Here is a 20,733-nt window from a genome sequence, read left to right on the forward strand (position 1 = left end):
TGTAGGGAGGTAAATCCCCTTGCCGTGTAAATACCATCTTCAGACACCTAAGGTATGAGACAGCTTCTACGTAACCCGAATGGAGGGGCTCCATCTGTCAGGGAGCGGTTTCAAATAAGGGAAAAGATGTCACCCCTTCCCCTGCAAATCCGGTTGAAGTTATGAAACTGCGTCTTAAGAAGCTGTCAATTGATCTGGAAGAGAGACCTGTTCCCCCACTGAGAAAGGTCCCACCAGCTACAACAGGAGACTTTGGGATGATAGATCTCGGAAATAAATGCCAGAGAATGTAAACTGATCTACATACCATGGCTTGAATGACAGCTAAAGAACAGTTCCCGTCGAATGTATGCTGGTGGCAACTGTTCTAACCTCATGAGCCAAAAAGCATAATTCATTTGAGCTGCTGATATTTTTCACTATGCAGAGCGAATAAGCCACTGAATCTTGGACAAGATAGCGTATTCATATATTCTCCTACTCTTTCTAGAGATATAAAGCTAGGCCTAACCTCACTTGACGCATCAGGTCTGTTATATTACAGTACCACTTCAAAGCCCAAGCCTTGTAAGTGGCCTTGAGCTGATGTGTCCAGACTAGTCAGAGATTTCATGACCAAAGTATCTTTACCTGTGGAAAGCAGACAGTTCTTGGAAATGAAAGGGGATGCCTTCGTGAGTAAGACTAACCTGTCGTGTCGAACTGCATGTCATTCGAGTCTGCTGATAGGGCATATATTATGCTAGTTATGCCCACAGTCACTCATGCCATGGAGAAGCAGTTCTTATATGAAAGGTGCGCCAGTCATAACTTTGAAAGTGGCTCTAAAGGTGTCATATTCGGCCTGGTTAATATCTAATATTGTTTCCAACTTGAGCACAGGGCTAATGTGTTTTTCGCCGTGTATACTTGAAGTTGGAAACAAGGTTGGGTAAGTCCTTGTTTTGCCAGATATCCTCTCTTTCATGATAAGGAAAGGAGTCAGCGATGGTGGAGCGGTAGTCTTTCCTGTACTCGATGCCGGCTTTCTTTGAACAGCCAGTTTGGAGGAAGTTTGCTATATGCAGTTTAAACGCCTGGACAGGTAGGATATGTTAGTTTGTGCACTGTAGGATGAAAACGTGCCATTTTCTTTTGCTTGCTGTCAGAGTGAAGGGCCTTGTTGACTGAGTGAGTTTCTCCACAACTGGTCATGAATATCATTTATTTCTGAGGGTCTGTTTAATATGATTCAGACGTGAATGTTATACATTTCTGCATAACAATGAAACTGCGATCGTTGTTGTCTGATGACATTGTTGATCCACACTTTCTTCCATCTGAGTGATGCAATGAGGATAACATGATATTGTGATTATTTTGCTTTCTGTATTACGTTTGGAATCAGAGGTGTTGGAGGGTATGCGCATGTATCCACGTCTATTCAATCAGCTGAAAGCACTGACTGCCCAGGCATGTTGTTCTATAAATGTGAAGGATAAGAGTTTGGTATTCCGTCTTGTCACAAACAGGTCCAACGATGTTTAGTTCCATCAGGTACATATCTGAGTGAAAACCAAGAGATGAAGAGACCATTCTGTCTGTATTAGTTGATTGTTCCAGGACAAAGACTTGGCTAGTATGTTAGGTGTCCCTGGATATGGCGAACTTTGTACATAGATTTTTTTGTTGACAATACCACTTTAGAAAGCCCCACACCAGTATGCAAAGATTTGGTCACATGCTTCTCCATCTTGTTTGTGATACTTCACTACTGTGGATCTGTTATACGGAATGTGGACTCCCTTCCATTTATATATTCCTTTTACCATCTCCAGAATCTTGATATGCATATGTCACTCCTGGGGATATGATGCACCACTGGCTTCCCAAAAGGATGATAGGATGCGGGCTCCACAGCCTTCCATACATACATCGGTACAGTCTGCAATCTTGGGCAGTTGTTGCAGAGGTATATCCACCGTGAGACAGGTTAATTTGCCCCAGTTCCACAGACGGTACCTCAATTGTATGCAGATGGTGAGGGACTGGTCCAGTGGGCAAACGTTTGACCTCCATTGCAATAGGCGCATTCAAAGGCGACCTAAGCTATAATGCACACATGTGGAGTGTGGCTTTGTCATCCACAAAGTGGCAGTATTACTGTCAACTACTCAGGTTTCCGAATCAAATACTTGTGTATTGCAAAGGTAGATCCAATGATGAAAGCAGGTCTAGAAGTTTGTAACTCTCCCAGATTGCATAAAGAACTGAAGTTGGACTTTCCCTTTTTGTCATAAGATTGACAGATAATGCAGCTCTAATTCAGGTTGAAGATGGAATGGGATGAGGGTGGCAGAACTCCGGGGTCAAAGGTTGAACATTTGCTCAATGGGGGCTCAGATAGTTGAATTGTCCACTGTCATTAGATAGTCTAGAGTTTATGATGTCACTTGAGACCAAGCAACCTCTGGTTTGCATGAATTGAGGTTAAGATATCCTGTAATGCTAAATACTAAGCTGGCAAAAGAGGCAATGTCACTAAACTCGTAGAATGCTGTGACTTAGGAAGCAATATGTCCAAACAGTCGCTGATTAAGGAGTCTCGTATGGCGGCATTGTTGATAAATTGCAAAGCAACATCTATTGGAATGTGATGAACTAAGTTGGGTACCGTAATAAATGAGTTTCTCCAGACAGAACATGGGACATACTGGTCGCCATAAATGCCTGGATTGGTTGGGTTTGACAAAGTAGAAGTCCTTCTGTGTCTGGTGACTGAGAGCGTTTCGTGATCCTTAGTATCTGGCCTAGGCTGGTTGAAATGGAAATAGGCCATAGCTGTGGGGAGGATGTCATCAGGATTGTTAAGTTGGGACGGGATATGGGATGTTTGATCCAAGTAATCAGTCTGTGTGTCTAATGAGTTAGAGGGAAAATGGCTGTTCGTTTAGCTTTTTCCCTCGATTGTTCCACAATGAAATACCCCTAGGAGGCAAGGGCGATATAAATCAGCTAAAAAGCTGAAACATGTGGTGGTGACTTCGGTGCCAGGGTGTGTTGAGGTCCGTTGCTTCATGGCAAAAGGTTAATAATTAAATTATATCCTTTGTCCGTCGCAAATCGTATCACTGAGAGAAGGTCAGCATGCCGATATTTGCTGTCCTCTTCCTCAGCTTTGCATTCCTCAGCTTTGCCCATGGTTCTAATCTGTAAGACAATAAAGTGCCATGTATAAATCTGTGTAGCCCTTAATTTATCTTTAGAATGCAATGTTGGTGCAGAAATAAATCTTGAAACTCTGACCCAGAAATTGATGGTATACAGTCTAAAACAGCAATGTAGTTAAAAGATATTGACAATACTATTTGGAGGGATGAAAATTATAAACCTGTGGGCCTGCACCTGCCTTGTTGGAAATTCACAGTAGGCACAGAGCAATACTAAATGATGGTTACCTGGAACATCCACAATAGGCACAGAGCTATACCAAATGATGGTTACCTGGAAATTAGTGACAACAGACAATCTTAATTTACAACACTACCAGTAGGAAATGTAAAGGATGGCATCCATAGGTATAATCATTGCAGCATGGCATTCCGACACTATGGATGCTGTAGTAAATACAATACTACTGATAGGAAAGGTAATGGATGGCTGACACATGTAGAATCATAGCAACATGGCATTCCAACACTAAGGATGCCGTAGCAAATACAATACTACCGATAGGAAATGCAAAGGACGGCACTCACAGGTAGATCATTGCAGCATGGCATTTCAACACCAAGGATGCCGTAATAAACAAAGCTCACCTGTATGTATCAGTAAAGACATAATTCTTCATATATAAGGAGTTTTTGGCACAATAAGAGTAAATGTTGGATTAATGGAATGAATATACTTTCCTTAGAAGTTAAAACCTCTGTGTGTGTATGTTTTGGATATTTAACGTAGCTAAGAAAATTCTTTCATATCGCTAAGACATCTGCAGTTTGGCAGTTGATAGTGTTGTCTAGCGCTGAGGCATACTGCTGCAGATATATAGCATCATGTCCCACCCAGTCATGTTATCCCAATACGAGGCTAACCATTCCTAACAAAAATTGCATAATGCTGAGCACCTATCGAGGCAGTTGTTAGTACCATTCTTATAAGGCTTTGGTATGAACCATGACCCCACGCAGCTAAAGTGTTTGCTCTAACCACTCAAGCCGCATAAGCAGTCAGAAGTATAAAAAAACTCCACCAGCTTGTAATGGTACATCTTCCAAGTGGATTCTGGATTTTGCAAGATCTCTCATTATGAGAGCTTGCTTCATGACACAAGCTGAAGTAGTAACTGACAGTTTAATGGGTTTTGCAGCCAATCCTTATACATAAGGGAGATCACTACACCCCACAGCCACGTGGGTCGGCAGACAACGTTTAGCTCCCCTTAGCTAGAAGTAATATCTGATACAACTGGATTTGCGAGGAAGTAGTAGTTCCCCATTGGTAGCATAATTGGGTAACATATATAAATAAGCAAACAATGAATACATTCAAATAACAGAGTAACTAATGAAATCTCTTAATATGTATCACTTAGTAGCTTAGAAAGGAAACGGATATTGTTTTCTGTTAAAATCCCATCATTGTTCACTGCTTCCAAGAAATAAGAATAACTGTCTCCATAGTCAAAGTAATCAATGTCTTTTATTTCACCATAGTCAATACTATACACATGTTGTGTTTATCTATATTCAGCACAATAATTGTCTGGTGTTCCTCTATAGTCCCCTAGTAGTTCGCCTAAGGTATTATAATTCGGTAATGTATGTATATATTGTATTTCTCCATAGTCAATACTATAATTGTTTTGTGTTTCTTTATAGTCAACGATATTGTTTTCTTTCTCCATAGTCAACAAGTCTTTTATACTTGCTCACCACTTACACATCCAAGTGAACACATAATATATTAATCCAATCTAGCTCCCCTATCTTGATAATACAAATTTGCCAAATACAATAGAGACTCTCGATATGGATTATGCCCAAACTATGGCCACACATAGTAGTAATTCGTGGCATGATGCTGGGTCCAAAGTGTGTCCATGTACAGTTTCAGTTCTTGGCATGATGCTGGGTCCAAAGTATGGGCACATATGGGAGCAACTCTTGGCATGGGATTACTTTATGCTGGCTAGTGCCTGGGATCCAGCCTTTCATTCGTTTTTCACACGGTTTGTAGTCTCTGATGGATAAATACTGTAAGAGAAAGAAACATTGAGTCACTATTCCAAAAATAGTTCATACTTTACAAATTTCTAAGTGCTGAATAAATTTAGTCAGGAATGAAATTTGGGCTGAATATTTTATATCATATAACCAAACGAACTTTGCTACAAAGCAATTACAAGTGCGTAAGTAAAACAGAGACATGACGTCATGAAATATATATTCATTTATCTTTAACTTTTCAAGTCAAGATTCAAATAAATATGCAACCAGACACTTTGGTCTATAAAAGAATGTAAAAAATGTTGTCAAAAAAAATTGTTTTGATTGCTTTCAATTCACTTATATGGGATAGCATCGACTTCCACATACACCAAAGTATTGTATATTTTAAACATTATTGGAATTTTTGTTTAAAGCCTAAATAATGGTGTCTGCACTGATATAGAACCTGATAGTATGTGCAAACACTTTAATGTGTCTACACTGATGAAGAACCTGATAGTATGTGTGAACACTTTAATGTGTCCATGCTAATAAAGAATCTGACAGTATGTGTGAACACTTTAATGTGTCCGCACTGATGAAGAACCTGATAGTATGTGTGAACACTTTAATGTGTCCACACTAATAAAGAACCTGACAGTATGTGTGAACACTTTAATGAGTCCACGCTAATAAAGAACCTGACGGTATGTGTGAACACTTGAATGTGTCCACACTGATGAAGAACCTGATAGTATGTGTGAACACTTTAATGTCCACACTAATAAAGAACCTGATAGTATGTGTGAACACTTTAATGTGTTCACGCTAATAAAGAACATGACAGTACGTGTGAACACTTTAATGTGTCCACACTAATAAAGAACCTGACAGTATGTGTGAACACTTTAATGAGTCCACGCTAATAAAGAACCTGACAGTATGTGTGAACACTTTAATGTGTCCACACTGATGAAGAACCTGATAGTATGTGTGAACACTTTAATGTCCACACTAATAAAGAACCTGATAGTATGTGTGAACACTTTAATGTGTTCACGCTAATAAAGAACCTGACAGTACGTGTGAACACTGTAATGTGTCCACACTAATAAAGAACCTGACAGTATGTGCAAACACATTAATGGAAAACAATCTCATAACAATACTTCATTACACTGAGCCAAAATTGGTAACTTTAATTTAAAAATTCACTTTCTAAAGATAAACTATGAATGCCTTTATGAAGCAGCAGAACCAGGAAAACATTTTCTTATCAATGAATGAAACTTATGTAATTATGTGCACATGATATGATGACAGGGACAGTGTAAAATTGTCATATATTTATTATGTGAACATGATATGATGCAGTCTCTATGTTTTTAAAGAAATTTAGATGTTTTCCTACTTGATAGCAAATAGTGAGTCCCACTGTTAAATACTCCTATCAAATGTTTCCGAAGTCTCTGACGTTTACATCTCTTATAAACAAATAGACTAGTTAAAGGTTATGTCATCTTTTCACTTCCTTTTTTCGCAAGTTTTATTTATTTGCTGCCATCATAACATGTACACTGAATATTCACTTTATACCTTTTGCTGTGTCTTCATGACTTTCATTTGTAGCTAACAAGCTTCATACACTGAGATGACCTGTCTCTTTTGCTTTTCTAACTGAGCTCTGTATCCTTGTGCACCAATTTTATATTCAATGTCTTGAAGCACAATATCAAACTTGGTCCAGTAATCATCAAAGTCATTTTGACTAATCTCCATAGTGGAAGAATGACCAATAATATGATTCCTATAAGAACGAATTCGCTCCACACTAGCTCCAAGAGATGTGTCCCTTGGCTGATCTTGTGGATCATTTCCCCAGCCCGTTGATGGAACAGGAACAGTGCTGACATTTCTGATCAAAGTATATAACAAAGAGAGATCAAACTGTTCCACTGTAGCCGTATACCGACCTTTTGGATCCGGGAAGACAAGTTGACTTTGATCCTGGTTAAGAAGTGGTCTACCTTGCTTCCTGGTCAAGTTGGTTTTACTGGCGAGGATTGCCTGGTAGATGTCTTTGTATGGTACTGGAAAGTTGGTAAGTAGAATTCCTCTCATGGCCTTTCCACAAACAGTTACAAGTCCAACACAGAGGCGAGCATGATTCATGTGCTCACGTGTTATGGGTGCATCTGGATCATGTACCTAAAATAAAGAGTATTACAGCATTATAGTATTACAATACTTAAGTCCTAAATGACTAAACATAGAGTAAATATTATTATTTCATTCGTGTGATCAGTTCACAAATAAATGTCTGCTATAGGAGAAAAGGGTAGGGTTTCCTTTTGACCGCATAAGGAAAGTGCCCAACTCTGTAACAATCAGGACACCCATTTTTCAAACAGCCATATCAATAGCATTTATATTCTTTATAGGACTCTCATTGTTAAAATCCATTGGGAAAAAACCTGAAGGTAAAATTCATGGCTGTAGACCATAACATAACCAATCTACTATTTCCTTCGAATACAAGTGGGCAGTTTCAAAAGAGAAATCAAGAAGGATTGTATTTCTATAAATAGATTCTGGCTAAGGGTACTGCAATATCGCAATGTGTCTGAGAAGATGCCTTGTCTTTTTTCTCAGGAAGATTTACTAAAACAAATTATTCACGTATAAAATCATTTTTTTGGCAGTGGTCTAAGAGACATTGAAAATGTGTTATCAAGTCAAATATTGTCACCATACATACGGCCCAGGTACTTACAGACCCAAATAAACAATGTTATAGTCTGATTATACCTCCCCATTTTTTGTACCTCACTACTGATTTCAATAGCAAACATCTTTAATGTGATAAAATCGCAAAGAACCCAGTCAATTCATTCACTGATTCATAAGATCTAACCTGACTGTGATGAGAGTGGCCCAACACTGGCATTCTCTTCACCTAACATGCTTAAAGGACTTTCCATCCTAACACTGTGCCATATTGCACACACTATGGGCAAGTCTATCTTCCTCCGTGAACAGAGTGATGTAGTTCATACTCTTGGGTAACTGCTATATAATTTGGTAAATCACCATAAAATTGAAAGTTTAGAGTTATGTCCCTTTGCACACATGCAAATAGAATTAATCCGCTTGTATCACACAACTTTACATTTATTGTTTGTATATATTTAGAATAAATACCATATACTCTGGTTTCCTTTCTGTATACAGTGTTACCTGATGGTGGTTTACCTATATCATACATTATTTTGATTTAGTGAGTTCAGTTCACCCCATGCTGAAAAAGCAAAGTGATTATGATCAGAAAAACAATATATCTTGATCAGACAGGCTGTACAATGCAACATAGTATGTGTACATATAGGCTCATGGTAGAGTCAAACATTATAACTACGAGAAGTCTTGTAAGTGAACGGTCCACATTAGGACGTGATATCACTGTTTGTAGAGCTCTGAAAAGGGGTGAAGGGCTAAAAGAAGTAACTGAGTGGTTGAGCTTTCTGTATCTTTTGTGTTTGCATTGTACTGAAGGCGTTGTTTTAGCTATGGTGCTAGTTGGGTTGGAATATACCTGTGTGGTGCTCTCAGTGATGATGTTGGCCTGGAAGAAGATAGGTGTTATTATGTGGTGAGGGACCAAGGCTTCCGGACCAACAGGTCTGCGGGAAATGAGGTTTTACAGATCCTTAACAAGACCAGGAGGGGTGGACCATTTATGGTGCCTCCTTGACCATCAGGCTGAGCATTGGGCCTGAAAATACCTTGCGGTTTTTAACTGGATGCCACAAGATATATTTACCAATTTAGTATTGGAGTGAAAACCTGTCCTTTAACACTATATGAGTGAAAACTTGTCGTTTATCACTCTATGAATGAAAACGTGTCATTTATCAATATTTTAGTAAAAAAGTCATTTATCACTATTTGCTTAAAAATTTTGTCATATTTTATGTAAATCCTTTTGTCATTATTTGAGTGGAATCACTTTAAGCAATTCGTGTTTGTTTCTTTTTTTTGCATTTACTTTTTGTTCAATATCAGTTCATTCTTTTCCATTTAAATTACAATTCGTTCCAGGTAGGTACTGTATTATTTATATCAATTATTTAACTCAGTGAGCATCATTTTGATAAAAGTCCAACATTTGGAATTGATTTTGCATGAGTTAGGTGTGGGTTTTTGTCTACCGTTAAATCTTCTATAATCACATATCGTATTTTCGTTAGCGTTCTTCATTCTAATCTGACTCCAACCTGGTTCAACTTGCTACAACATGTAAACTCCATGGGAAAGGCAAATGTATAGCTGTCATTCTATTCTTTTGCTTCATTGACCATTGTAAATTTCAGAAGCAGATCATGTATTTTCCTTCTTTGTACATACATGTCTAGTTGTCCATTCACCCCTTCGCTGAAAATGGGCTTGGCCAGGAAATGGAAATGACTGGCAAGCAAGGTTATCGTATACACTGAAAACTTCCGTTTTGAATGAAACGCACAGACAATATCGGTGTTAATGTCCCCCATCATAATCAGGTTTGAAATTATAAATCAATAAATGAACTGACTAAATTATGCATATCTTTTATCTCATTTTAGGTTTTCATTTTTTAAATAGGTAGGGGTAAAAAAATGGAGAGGTATATTTAAACTATACATTAGGTCAGTAGCCAACAGCTCAGGCACTTACATAAACAATTAGATAACACATGAAAACAGTAGCCTACAGTCTTCATGCTGGCATTTATATTCCCATTTAGACAATATCACATAACAGTAGTTTAAAGAAAAGAAAATCAAAATAGTATTCCCCTTCCATACAGTAATGTTGAAAATAATTTACCTCATCTGCAAGCCACATCTGAAATGGTGGTGAGAAATGGAACCTATCTTCAGGGACATCCCGAGATTCTTGGCAATGTACACGTATCTCATATTGTAAGTTCTGGTCCAGACACGAAGTAATCTTGGAAAGATTCAGAGTAATGAACTTTCTAACTCTGGTGCACAACTTTGCATCGGGGATCTTGAGGTCATTAATCACCATCCTTGTTATTCTCAGAAAAACAACATGGTCCTTACAATGCAAGGTCATTCTGTGAAACAGGTCTAGGTCAAAAACAGCACAGCCACAAAAAAGAAGATTGTCTGATGTCTCCTTATTCTTGGCGACTGGCCAGTGAGCTACACAGGCTGCAAGAAGCCTGTCGAAGATGGTAGGTGGCAGAAACTTTCCTTTAAAGACATAGCACAGGATTGATGTGCTCACCATACAGGGATCTGGTTGTGGGTGGATAATGTCTTTTGGAGATTCCTGGGGAAGCATGCAAGGGGTTAAAAAGTAGTTCTCTACCTGAAAGTAAAGATCAGAAAACTATACAATAAAATTAAACATAACAACAGTTATCAGTGCCACTCTACTGTTTTAAAAAGTGTATGCTTTGACAACCAGAGACGCTGCCATGATTTTTTGATAAGTGGGGATTTCCCCCTTGTCACAAAAATATGAGGGGGATAGAACAAAAATAAAAAGGAGATGAAACTGCGCTAGTTCAATATTTACATAACATTTCAAAATCCATCTCTCATTCTTCCTTATCTACTCTGTAAGACCCGTATTGAAATCAAAATTTTCAAACGTTGGTGCCTCTAGTTTTATATAAATTAATATGTTTATTAAAAAAGTGCACTGAACGTTTAGATTGTATTTTAATTTGGCTTGTTTGCCTGCCGTTTACACATTTAATTTCGAAATACCACTGAAATGTGGGGTTGGTTGACATGCTATTTTCGTCCATTCAGCATGTACATCAGATCTGAATTTGACATCATTGTGTTGCTTCTAAATCATTCACTGCTATCTTCATTAATACTGTCCAAGACTCAGAAATCTGATATACTTCCTCACTTTAAAAATAAGTTGCCCTCATTACTATGATCAGCCACTATTTGCCAAACTAAATTGTCATATATAGAGGTAAACAATGCCATGAATCCACTATGTTGGGTTTTCTAGATAGCCCTTATCATAAACGCGCATTTGGAAAACTTTGTTTATGCAAGATTCAAACTCTGAGACAATGCCTATTATGGGGCCCAGTGTGCCAATCAAATTTAGTTTAACAACCTTAAACATGAAGCCATATAAACCAGATGTTTCAAAAATACATACATCACATACATGCGCTACAATTTTGTACAACTTCTTAAGTACCATATGGGTGAACGTTTGAATATTGTTGTATATTGCGCAGACTACATTTTCATGTGCGCAACTTGAATTTAATTTGTGGGAGATCTCAAGTGGTCATGCACTCTGGGAGCATCTTTGGACAGCGAGAATGATCGCTTTGAATGTTGTATCTTCATTCAAACCAACGAAACTTACGGGATTAAACACACGGTAATACTATATCATATATATAACCATTAATTACCGTCATAAATTTAAAAGTAGAAATACTTTTATCAAAATTATACCATGCAGCATATGTGCCTTCAAAATTATAATTCAGAATAATTATGTATGCTTTTTATGCTGGTGCATTCATAACACACAGCAGAAAGTGATTTATTTTAAGTATGTTGGAGGGCCAGTCCTTTTCACAAGATATTTCCAAGGATAAGGATTAAACTGTTGATTAGTCGCCATGGCTTTCATGCTGACAAGAATATAAAAAGGGCATGTCCTTGGAGAAGACAAGACAAGTCACAAGGAGAAACTGCACATCTTTGATAATTTTACACATATATGAGCTGGAAGATTGGTTGATATTTAATGAAAACGAGGTTTAAAAAATAAAGCAAGAAACCTCAAATAACCCTATTTTGTATTCAATGCCCTAACTTGGCCTCTGAATAGTTAACAATTATGTCACACCAAAAATAAATAAATATGCCCTTTTAATCAGAGCATCACACTGTCTAATTACTTAACACCTCTCCCTCGATAACACACACACATAACCTGATCCGATGACATATACTGCACTGTAAGTGAGGGCGCAGGTTAGCAATGAACCTCTAAAATTTTTGAAAGGATTGGCATCCCCACTAGACATTGAGACGAAATATAGTCAGTAGGGGTGGGTTGGTTTATGGGGATGTTCAATGGTTGACTACTAGTAGAATTGTAATGGGAAAAACTGTCAATAAAGAGTATTTTTCAAATGAATTTATTTGCTTGTTTGGGTATAAATTACTTTTATTTTCAAGATACCCAGCCTCTTAAAGATTGTTTACAATATTCCTCCATGAGGTCTGAACTTATCACTAATATGCAAAATCTGTGTGTCATGTCAGTTGTTTTCTTGTTATTTATTCACAACAAAACAAGAGTCCTTTTCTCCAAAAAAGTGAACATTTATTTCCTGAAACAACTGTCAACTTCGAAACTTTTTGATTAAATTAAGAAACGTTGTACTCTATTTGTACGATACTAATTATATGATTTCATCACAACTGACAGTGTCAAATTCAGGAATTTAAAAAAAACCTGTAACACACTTTAATTTGCTTCTACATTACTGACCATATCTGTGAAACGAAGATTTTGTTCACCAAGTTCTCATTTTGTATGGTTGCCTTGACAACATCTGTGAATAAATAGGCTAAAGTAATAGTCTTTAATTGATAGTTTTAATGTTAATAGGCACTATTTTAATTTAGCAATAAGAAAACATTAGATGAAATCACTTATTGAACGTATCATAGTGATATAACCAACAGGGTTGAAGGAGTAGCAAAATATTTTCAAGTTGGCCACTTTGACAGCCATGTTTAGGTTGGGCACCATTTGAAACAACTAGATGTCATAGGAAGCCTTTCAGTAAAAACCCTATGCTGATATGACAAACCATTCAGGATGAGTCGTGACAAAATTTGAACATACCCGCCTTGGTGGTCATATTGGATGCCTGAACAACATTATATTTATCACGGCCTTTTAGACCATTGAAATAAATGTACATGTAATGCTTCATGACAATCCTCCAGGTAGTTGTAGGACATAGGGATACAAATATTGTGCTAATGGAAATATGGGAAAAATATCCATAGGAAACTGTTTATTGTTTTTTTTACAAACTTTCCTCTGTCACTTACACATAAAATACAGGTCATATTTAATTAAGGATGTTAACAAATGACACTGGACAAGAACTTTCCTCTGTCATTTAAACATAAAATACAGGTCATGATTAAGGATGTTAACAAATGACACTGGACAAGAACTTTCCTCTGTCATTTAAACATAAAATACAGGTCATGATTAAGGATGTTAACAAATGACACTGGACAAGAACTTGCCTTTGTCATTTAGACATAAAATACAGGTCATATTTAATTAAGGATGTTTACAAATGACACTGGACAAGAACTTTCCTCTGTCATTTAAACATAAAATACAGGTCATGATTAGTTAAGGACGTCAACAAATGACACTGGAAAAGAACTTTCCTCTGTCATTTAAACATATAATACAGGACGTATTTAATTAAGGATGTTAACAAATGACACTGGACAAGAACTTTCCTCTGTCATTTAAACATAAAATACAAGTCATATTTAATTAAGGATGTTAACAAATGACACTGGACAAGAACTTTCCATTATCATTTAAACATAAAGTACAGGTCATATTTAGTTAAGGATGTTAACAAATGACACTGGACAAGAACTTTCCTCTGTCATTTAAACATAAAATACAGGTCATGATTAGTTAAGGACGTCAACAAATGACACTGGACAAGAACTTTCCTCCGTCATTTAAACATAAAATACAGGTCATATTTAATTAAGGACGTTAACAAATGACACTGGACAAGAACTTTCCTCTGTCATTTAAACATAAAATACAGATCATGATTAATTAAGGATGTCAACAAATGAAGCTGGACAAGAACTTTCCTCTGTCATTTAAACATAAAATACAGGTCATGATTAATTAAGGATGTTAACAAATGACACTGGACAAGAACTTTCCTCTGTCATTTAAACATCAAATACAGGTCATATTTAATTAAGGATGTTTACAAATAACACTGGACAAGAACTTTCCTCTGACATTTAAACATAAAATACAGGTCATGATTAATTAAGGATGTTAACAAATGACACTGGACAATAACTTTCCTCTGTCATTTAAATATAAAATACAGGTCATGATTAAGGATGTTAACAAATGACACTGGACAAGAACTTTCCTCTGTAATTTAAACATAAAATGCAGGTCATATTTAGTTAAGGATGTTAACAAATGACACTGGACAAGAACTTTCCTTTGTCATTTAAACATAAAGTACAGGTCATATTTAGTTAAGGATGTTAACAAATGACACTGGACAAGAACTTTCCTCTGTCATTTAAACATAAAATACAGGTCATGATTAATTAAGGATGTTAACAAATGACACTGGACAAGAACTTTCTTCTGTCATTTAAACATATAATACAGGACGTATTTAATTAAGGATGTTAACAAATGACACTGGACAAGAACTTTCCTCTGTCATTTAAACATAAAATACAAGTCATATTTAATTAAGGATGTTAACAAATGACACTGGACAAGAACTTTCCTTTGTCATTTAAACATAAAGTACAGGTCATGATTAGTTAAGGATGTTAACAAATGACACTGGACAAGAACTTTCCTCTGTCATTTAAACATAAAATACAGGTCATGATTAGCTAAGGACGTCAACAAATGACACTGGACAAGAACTTTCCTCTGTCATTTAAACATAAAATACAGGTCATATTTAATTAAGGACGTTAACAAATGACACTGGACAAGAACTTTCCTCTGTCATTTAAACATAAAATACAGGTCATGATTAATTAAGGATGTCAACAAATGAAGCTGGACAAGAACTTTCCTCTGTCATTTAAACATAAAATACAGGTCATGATTAATTAAGGATGTTAACAAATGACACTGGACAAGAACTTTCCTCTGTCATTTAAAAATAAAATACAGGTCATATTTAATTAAAGATGTTTACAAATAACACTGGACAAGAACTTTCATCTGTCATTTAAACATAAAATACAGGTCATGATTAATTAAGGATGTTAACAAATGACACTGGACAATAACTTTCCTCTGTCATTTAAATATAAAATACAGGTCATGATTAAGGATGTTAACAAATGACACTGGACAAGAACTTTCCTCTGTCATTTAAACATAAAATGCAGGTCATATTTAGTTAAGGATGTTAACAAATGACACTGGACAAGAACTTTCCTTTGTCATTTAAACATAAAAGTATAGGTCATATTTAGTTAAGGATGTTAACAAATGACACTGGACAAGAACTTTCCTCTGTCATTTAAACATAAAATACAGGTCATGATTAATTAAGGATGTTAACAAATGACACTGGACAAGAACTTTCTTCTGTCATTTAAACATATAATACAGGACGTATTTAATTAAGGATGTTAACAAATGACACTGGACAAGAACTTTCCTCTGTCATTTAAACATAAAATACAAGTCATATTTAATTAAGGATGTTAACAAATGACACTGGACAAGAACTTTCCTTTGTCATTTAAACATAAAGTACAGGTCATGATTAGTTAAGGATGTTAACAAATGACACTGGACAAGAACTTTCCTCTGTCATTTGAACATAAAATACAGGTCATGATTAGTTAAGGACGTCAACAAATGACACTGGACAAGAACTTTCCTCTGTCATTTAAACATAAAATACAGGTCATATTTAATTAAGGACGTTAACAAATGACACTGGACAAGAACTTTCCTCTGTCATTTAAACATAAAATACAGGTCATGATTAATTAAGGATGTCAACAAATGAAGCTGGACAAGAACTTTCCTCTGTCATTTAAACATAAAATACAGGTCATGATTAATTAAGGATGTTAACAAATGACACTGGACAAGAACTTTCCTTTGTCATTTAAACATAAAATACAGGTCATATTTAATTAAAGATGTTTACAAATAACACTGGACAAGAACTTTCCTCTGTCATTTAAACATAAAATACAGGTCATGATTAATTAAGGATGTTAACAAATGACACTGGACAATAACTTTCCTCTGTCATTTAAATATAAAATACAGGTCATGATTAAGGATGTTAACAAATGACACTGGACGAGAACTTTCCTCTGTCATTTAAACATAAAATGCAGGTCATATTTAATTAAGGATGTTAACAAATGACACTGGACAAGAACTTTCCTTTGTCATTTAAACATAAAGTACAGGTCATATTTAGTTAAGGATGTTAACAAATGACACTGGACAAGAAATTTCCTCTGTCATTTGAACATAAAATACAGGTCATGATTAATTAAGGATGTTAACAAATGACACTGGACAAGAACTTTCCTCTGTCATTTAAATATAAAATACAGGTCATGATTAAGGATGTTAACAAATGACACTGGACAAGAACTTTCCTCTGTCATTTAAACAGAAAGTACAGGTCATATTTAATTAAGGATATTAACAAATGACACTGGACAAGAACTTTCTCAAATGTCAAGCCTATGAGAATAGATGAGTCTAGAAAATCGCGAATTTTGTAAAGGGACACCATCTGAATTCATCCATTAGAAGGTTTGGTTTTGTTAAAGGACGCCATCTGAATTCATCCATCAGAAGGTTTGATTTTGTAAAGGGACGCCATCTGAATTCATCCATCAGAAGGTTTGATTTTGTAAAGGGACACCATCTGAATTCATCCATCAGAAGGTTTGATTTTGTAAAGGGACGCCATCTGAATTCGTCCATCAGAAGGTTTGATTTTGTAAAGGGATGCCATCTGAATTCATCCATCAGAAGGTTTGGATGAGAAAGACGCTTGGCAGTAGAGACTGTTCCAAATTTCTAACTCTAATGTATCATAATATTATATCTGTAAACTAATCTTTTTACAAATGTATCAATACAAATGAAACGATCCTTTTTAGATGCATCATTTGAGTTAATATATGGATTCTGAAAACAGGTAATATCTGCAATACAGCCAAAATAGTAGGACTTTTGAATATTGTCATTAACTGACCTTCACCCCATTCTCATCAAATGACCTTGCTTTGACAATGACGTTTAACTCTTCCATCTGCCTCAAGATGGCATCTTTGTTGTCATGTAATTCTGGATTCCTGTCCTTTGCATAAATGACATCTAGAGAAAAGAAAACTTATTTTTGATTCACATGAAAAGTTCTCATAATATATGATTCCTGAATTTGTGAGATACTTTTGAAAGCAATCATTTTAAAGACTCTGGGAAATATTTATTCTTACAGGCTCCAAAGTTCTTGTCATGATTTCAAGGTCTTGAAAAAATTGTTGTTGTACAAATTTGTTATATTCCTCAATAATTGTGTATCCTGTCATGATTGTATGAATATTAATTTTGTTGTTGTTGTGGGGTTTAACGCCATTTTTCAGCACACGATAGGCTATACATGGCGGCCAGTATTAATGGTGGAGGAAGAACCCGGGAAAACCCCGGAAAGAACCACCGACCCACGAGAAGCTACTGGCAAGCTTTCTCACATACCCACATTGGCTGAATCTTAGACTCGAACCGCCGCAGACAGAGGTGAGATGGCAGTGATCCGTAACGAAGAGCGCTTTAGACCACTCGGCCACTCGGGGCCACTATGAATATTAATGACATGGAACATATTCCATTAATTATTAAAATCTTCACTACATAATAATAGTATCCTCTGTCAATAACAGTCATTTTCCTAAAAATTAAATTTAAAAATTCAGGTTTGGGACAAGGACAATTTACAAACATTAGAATTAAACTTCATAAAATATCAGTTTAGACCAAGCATAGCTTGTTGTCATTATTCCTGACATAAATGCTATACAATTCCAATTTAGATCAAAGGTAGTTTACTGTTATTATTCCTGTAATAAATGCTATACAATTTCAGTTTAGACCAGGCATAGTTTACTACCATTATCCTAGATATCAGCTCGATTTAATTAAATTTTAGGACCAAGTATCATTTACAATCATTTTCCTAAAATTAAATATTTTAAGATTCCAAGCTACATTACAATGAACTGATTAAAAACAATATGGTAGAGTTCAAACACAACTGCAGCCATATTATTACAACTTCATAATCTTACCATAAGTAACGAAATGAGTGCAAACCAAAATGGTTTTGTAAAATGCAGCAATTCATTTATTTCCCTAGAATACAAAGTGAAAAGGAAAATACAGTATTGTTTATTAAACCCCAAATAAATCCTAAAATTACTGACAAAAGTCCTAAAGATTAAAGTTCTGACATTGTTGTTGCTTTTATTGTTATTGTAGGGGTTAATGTCATTTTTCAGCACAACATAGGTAATACATGGTGGCCAGTATAAATGATTGAGGAAGAACGCGGGAAAACACTGGAAAGAACCACCAACCGACAAGAAGCTACTGACATGCTTTCTCACATAACCACATTAGCCAAATTCGAGATTGGAACCCACGCAGACAGAGATGAAATGGCAGTGATCCATAATTGAGAGCCCTTTAGACTACTTGGCCACTCGGGCCCCCTTTAAAGTGCTCAAAAAACATTAATGGTAATCCAAAATAAATCCAACACTAGAAGTGTTGTTATGCCTTTGGTGGTCCATGCCACAATAATGCAATCCAGGAATATATCCTTATTTGAAATTTCATAATAAATTCAAGTCTTTATTTCCAAGAATGCTATTTGTAATCAGTACTTAAATTTCCAGTGAATGAATACATTGAAGTAAATTCCAGCCACAGTGAAGACAAGACACAATAATAATACCAATGATGCTGCTATGATCTTACAAAATTACATCATTCCAGGATTATATAGTCCTCTACTTGACCTCGGGTCACAATTAACATTTTCCATTAAAATATATTACTTAATGAAACATTTAATTCTAGAAGGTTCCACATGTTTACAAGATAAAATCTTAGTTAAGATTAGAAAGTCTATTACTAAAATTATAATATAAAATATGGTAAACACAATGTCCTTGACTCCTTGATACAATGATCCAAATAGTTTACCCATACTCATAAGGAAAATATTGGCTATGTATTAGCTGTCTATAGAATTTAAAAATGTTTCATGTCAGTTAGAAAATTAACTTGATTAATGATTTGGTAAATAATCTTGCATATATTGAAATTTTCACGATTTTTTGTTCAAATGAGCTTTCCTACAACAAGCCATGATTTGGTTTTCAAATGAGATTTCCTACAACAAGCCACGATTTGGTTTTAAAATGAGATTTCCTACAAGTCATGGTTTGCTTGTCAAATGAGTGTTCCTACAACAAGCCATGATTTGCTTTTCAAATGAGATTTCCTACAATGAGCCATGATTTGGTTTACAAATGAGATTTCCTACAACAAGCCATGAATTTTTCAAATAAGTTTACCTATAACAAGCCATGATTTGGTTTTCAAATGAGATTTCCTACAACAAGCCATGGTTTTTTAAAAATAAGTTTACCTATAACAAGCCATGATTTGGTTTTCAAATGAGATTTCCTACAAAAACCCATGATTTGGTTCTCAGCATCAATCAATGTACAACTTTCACAATAATGAAAGTGAAAAATATCATCTGAACATAATGTTTGGAAAGATAACTCTTGCTAACACTGAAAGCAATGCTTTATCAGATAGGTCCTCTAAACACGGATACAATCGTTTGTGTACTCTTACTAAACATTTTCTCAGGAACTAAATGATGCATGGATAGACGTGACAAAATCAAGATGCCCCTGCATGCAGTGGTCACTGTGACATACAAATATTAACTAGTGACCTTCACTTTGGTACCAAAATATAGGCTAGAAATCATGAAACTGAGTGCAGGGTGGAATAGCTATGATTTCTCCATAGTCAGTAGGTTTCATCTTGAATAAGCTACAAAGATGATCAGCATTATTATGTCAGAGATTCAGACTAAAACAAAACTACTGAAAATTACTCTGCATCTAATATTGTACAACTTGATGAAAACAATGATGAATTAATAACGAGATAGAAACGACAAACCTATCAGTTCAGGAGTAAGCTTTCCCTGGTTTCTGTACTCAAGCCATTTGTCTTTCATATCAGGATGGCTATCCTGAATGAACGTCTCAGTAGCCTTGAGGGACTCCTGGCAATCAATTGATGTATGTGGACCCTTGCTGAAAATTAAGATACACACGTTATACTATATGCAAATATGACCTGAAGCTTCCTTTACTCTACCGGCCATTCTTAAAGAGAGAAAGATGTCCCCCAAAGAACATGTACAACATGACTACTGCTCTCTCCATCATGGTGGTACAATCTCCTCATCAGTTTCACTGAGTTAAGGACTCTGAGAGGGTGATGTACCTACCCAGCTTGAGGAGAGGCACAAGGTGCTGATCATATCCTTGAATGGGTCATGCTTGCTCTTTTTGAGAGGGTGCTGCTCAGACCACAATCAAGAGGATAGAGGCTCACTCTCATGTTGTTTTTCTTCGCT

At 35.9% G+C, this 20,733-nt stretch overlaps 1 protein-coding gene across 1 annotated transcript in view; it reads right to left on the reverse strand.

The window, feature by feature from the left end:
- Positions 1–4,658: 4,658 nt before the first annotated feature.
- LOC149789944 (uncharacterized) overlaps positions 4,659–20,733 on the reverse strand; it is a 47,935-nt gene continuing 31,860 nt past the window's right edge. The window contains exons 3-7 of the mRNA XM_089972020.1: positions 20,271–20,407; positions 17,260–17,381; positions 10,053–10,562; positions 6,786–7,397; positions 4,659–5,234 (exon numbers count right to left, since the gene is read on the reverse strand). Coding sequence (XP_089828146.1) covers positions 6,819–7,397; positions 10,053–10,562; positions 17,260–17,381; positions 20,271–20,407 — 1,348 coding nt within the window. The 3' untranslated portion in view covers positions 4,659–5,234; positions 6,786–6,818. The remainder of the gene's footprint in view (positions 5,235–6,785; positions 7,398–10,052; positions 10,563–17,259; positions 17,382–20,270; positions 20,408–20,733) is intronic.

The sequence above is a fragment of the Sinohyriopsis cumingii genome, chromosome 10, assembly GCF_028554795.1.
Source record: "Sinohyriopsis cumingii isolate HCF-2022 chromosome 10, ASM2855479v2, whole genome shotgun sequence".
Classification (NCBI taxonomy): domain Eukaryota; kingdom Metazoa; phylum Mollusca; class Bivalvia; order Unionida; family Unionidae; genus Sinohyriopsis; species Sinohyriopsis cumingii.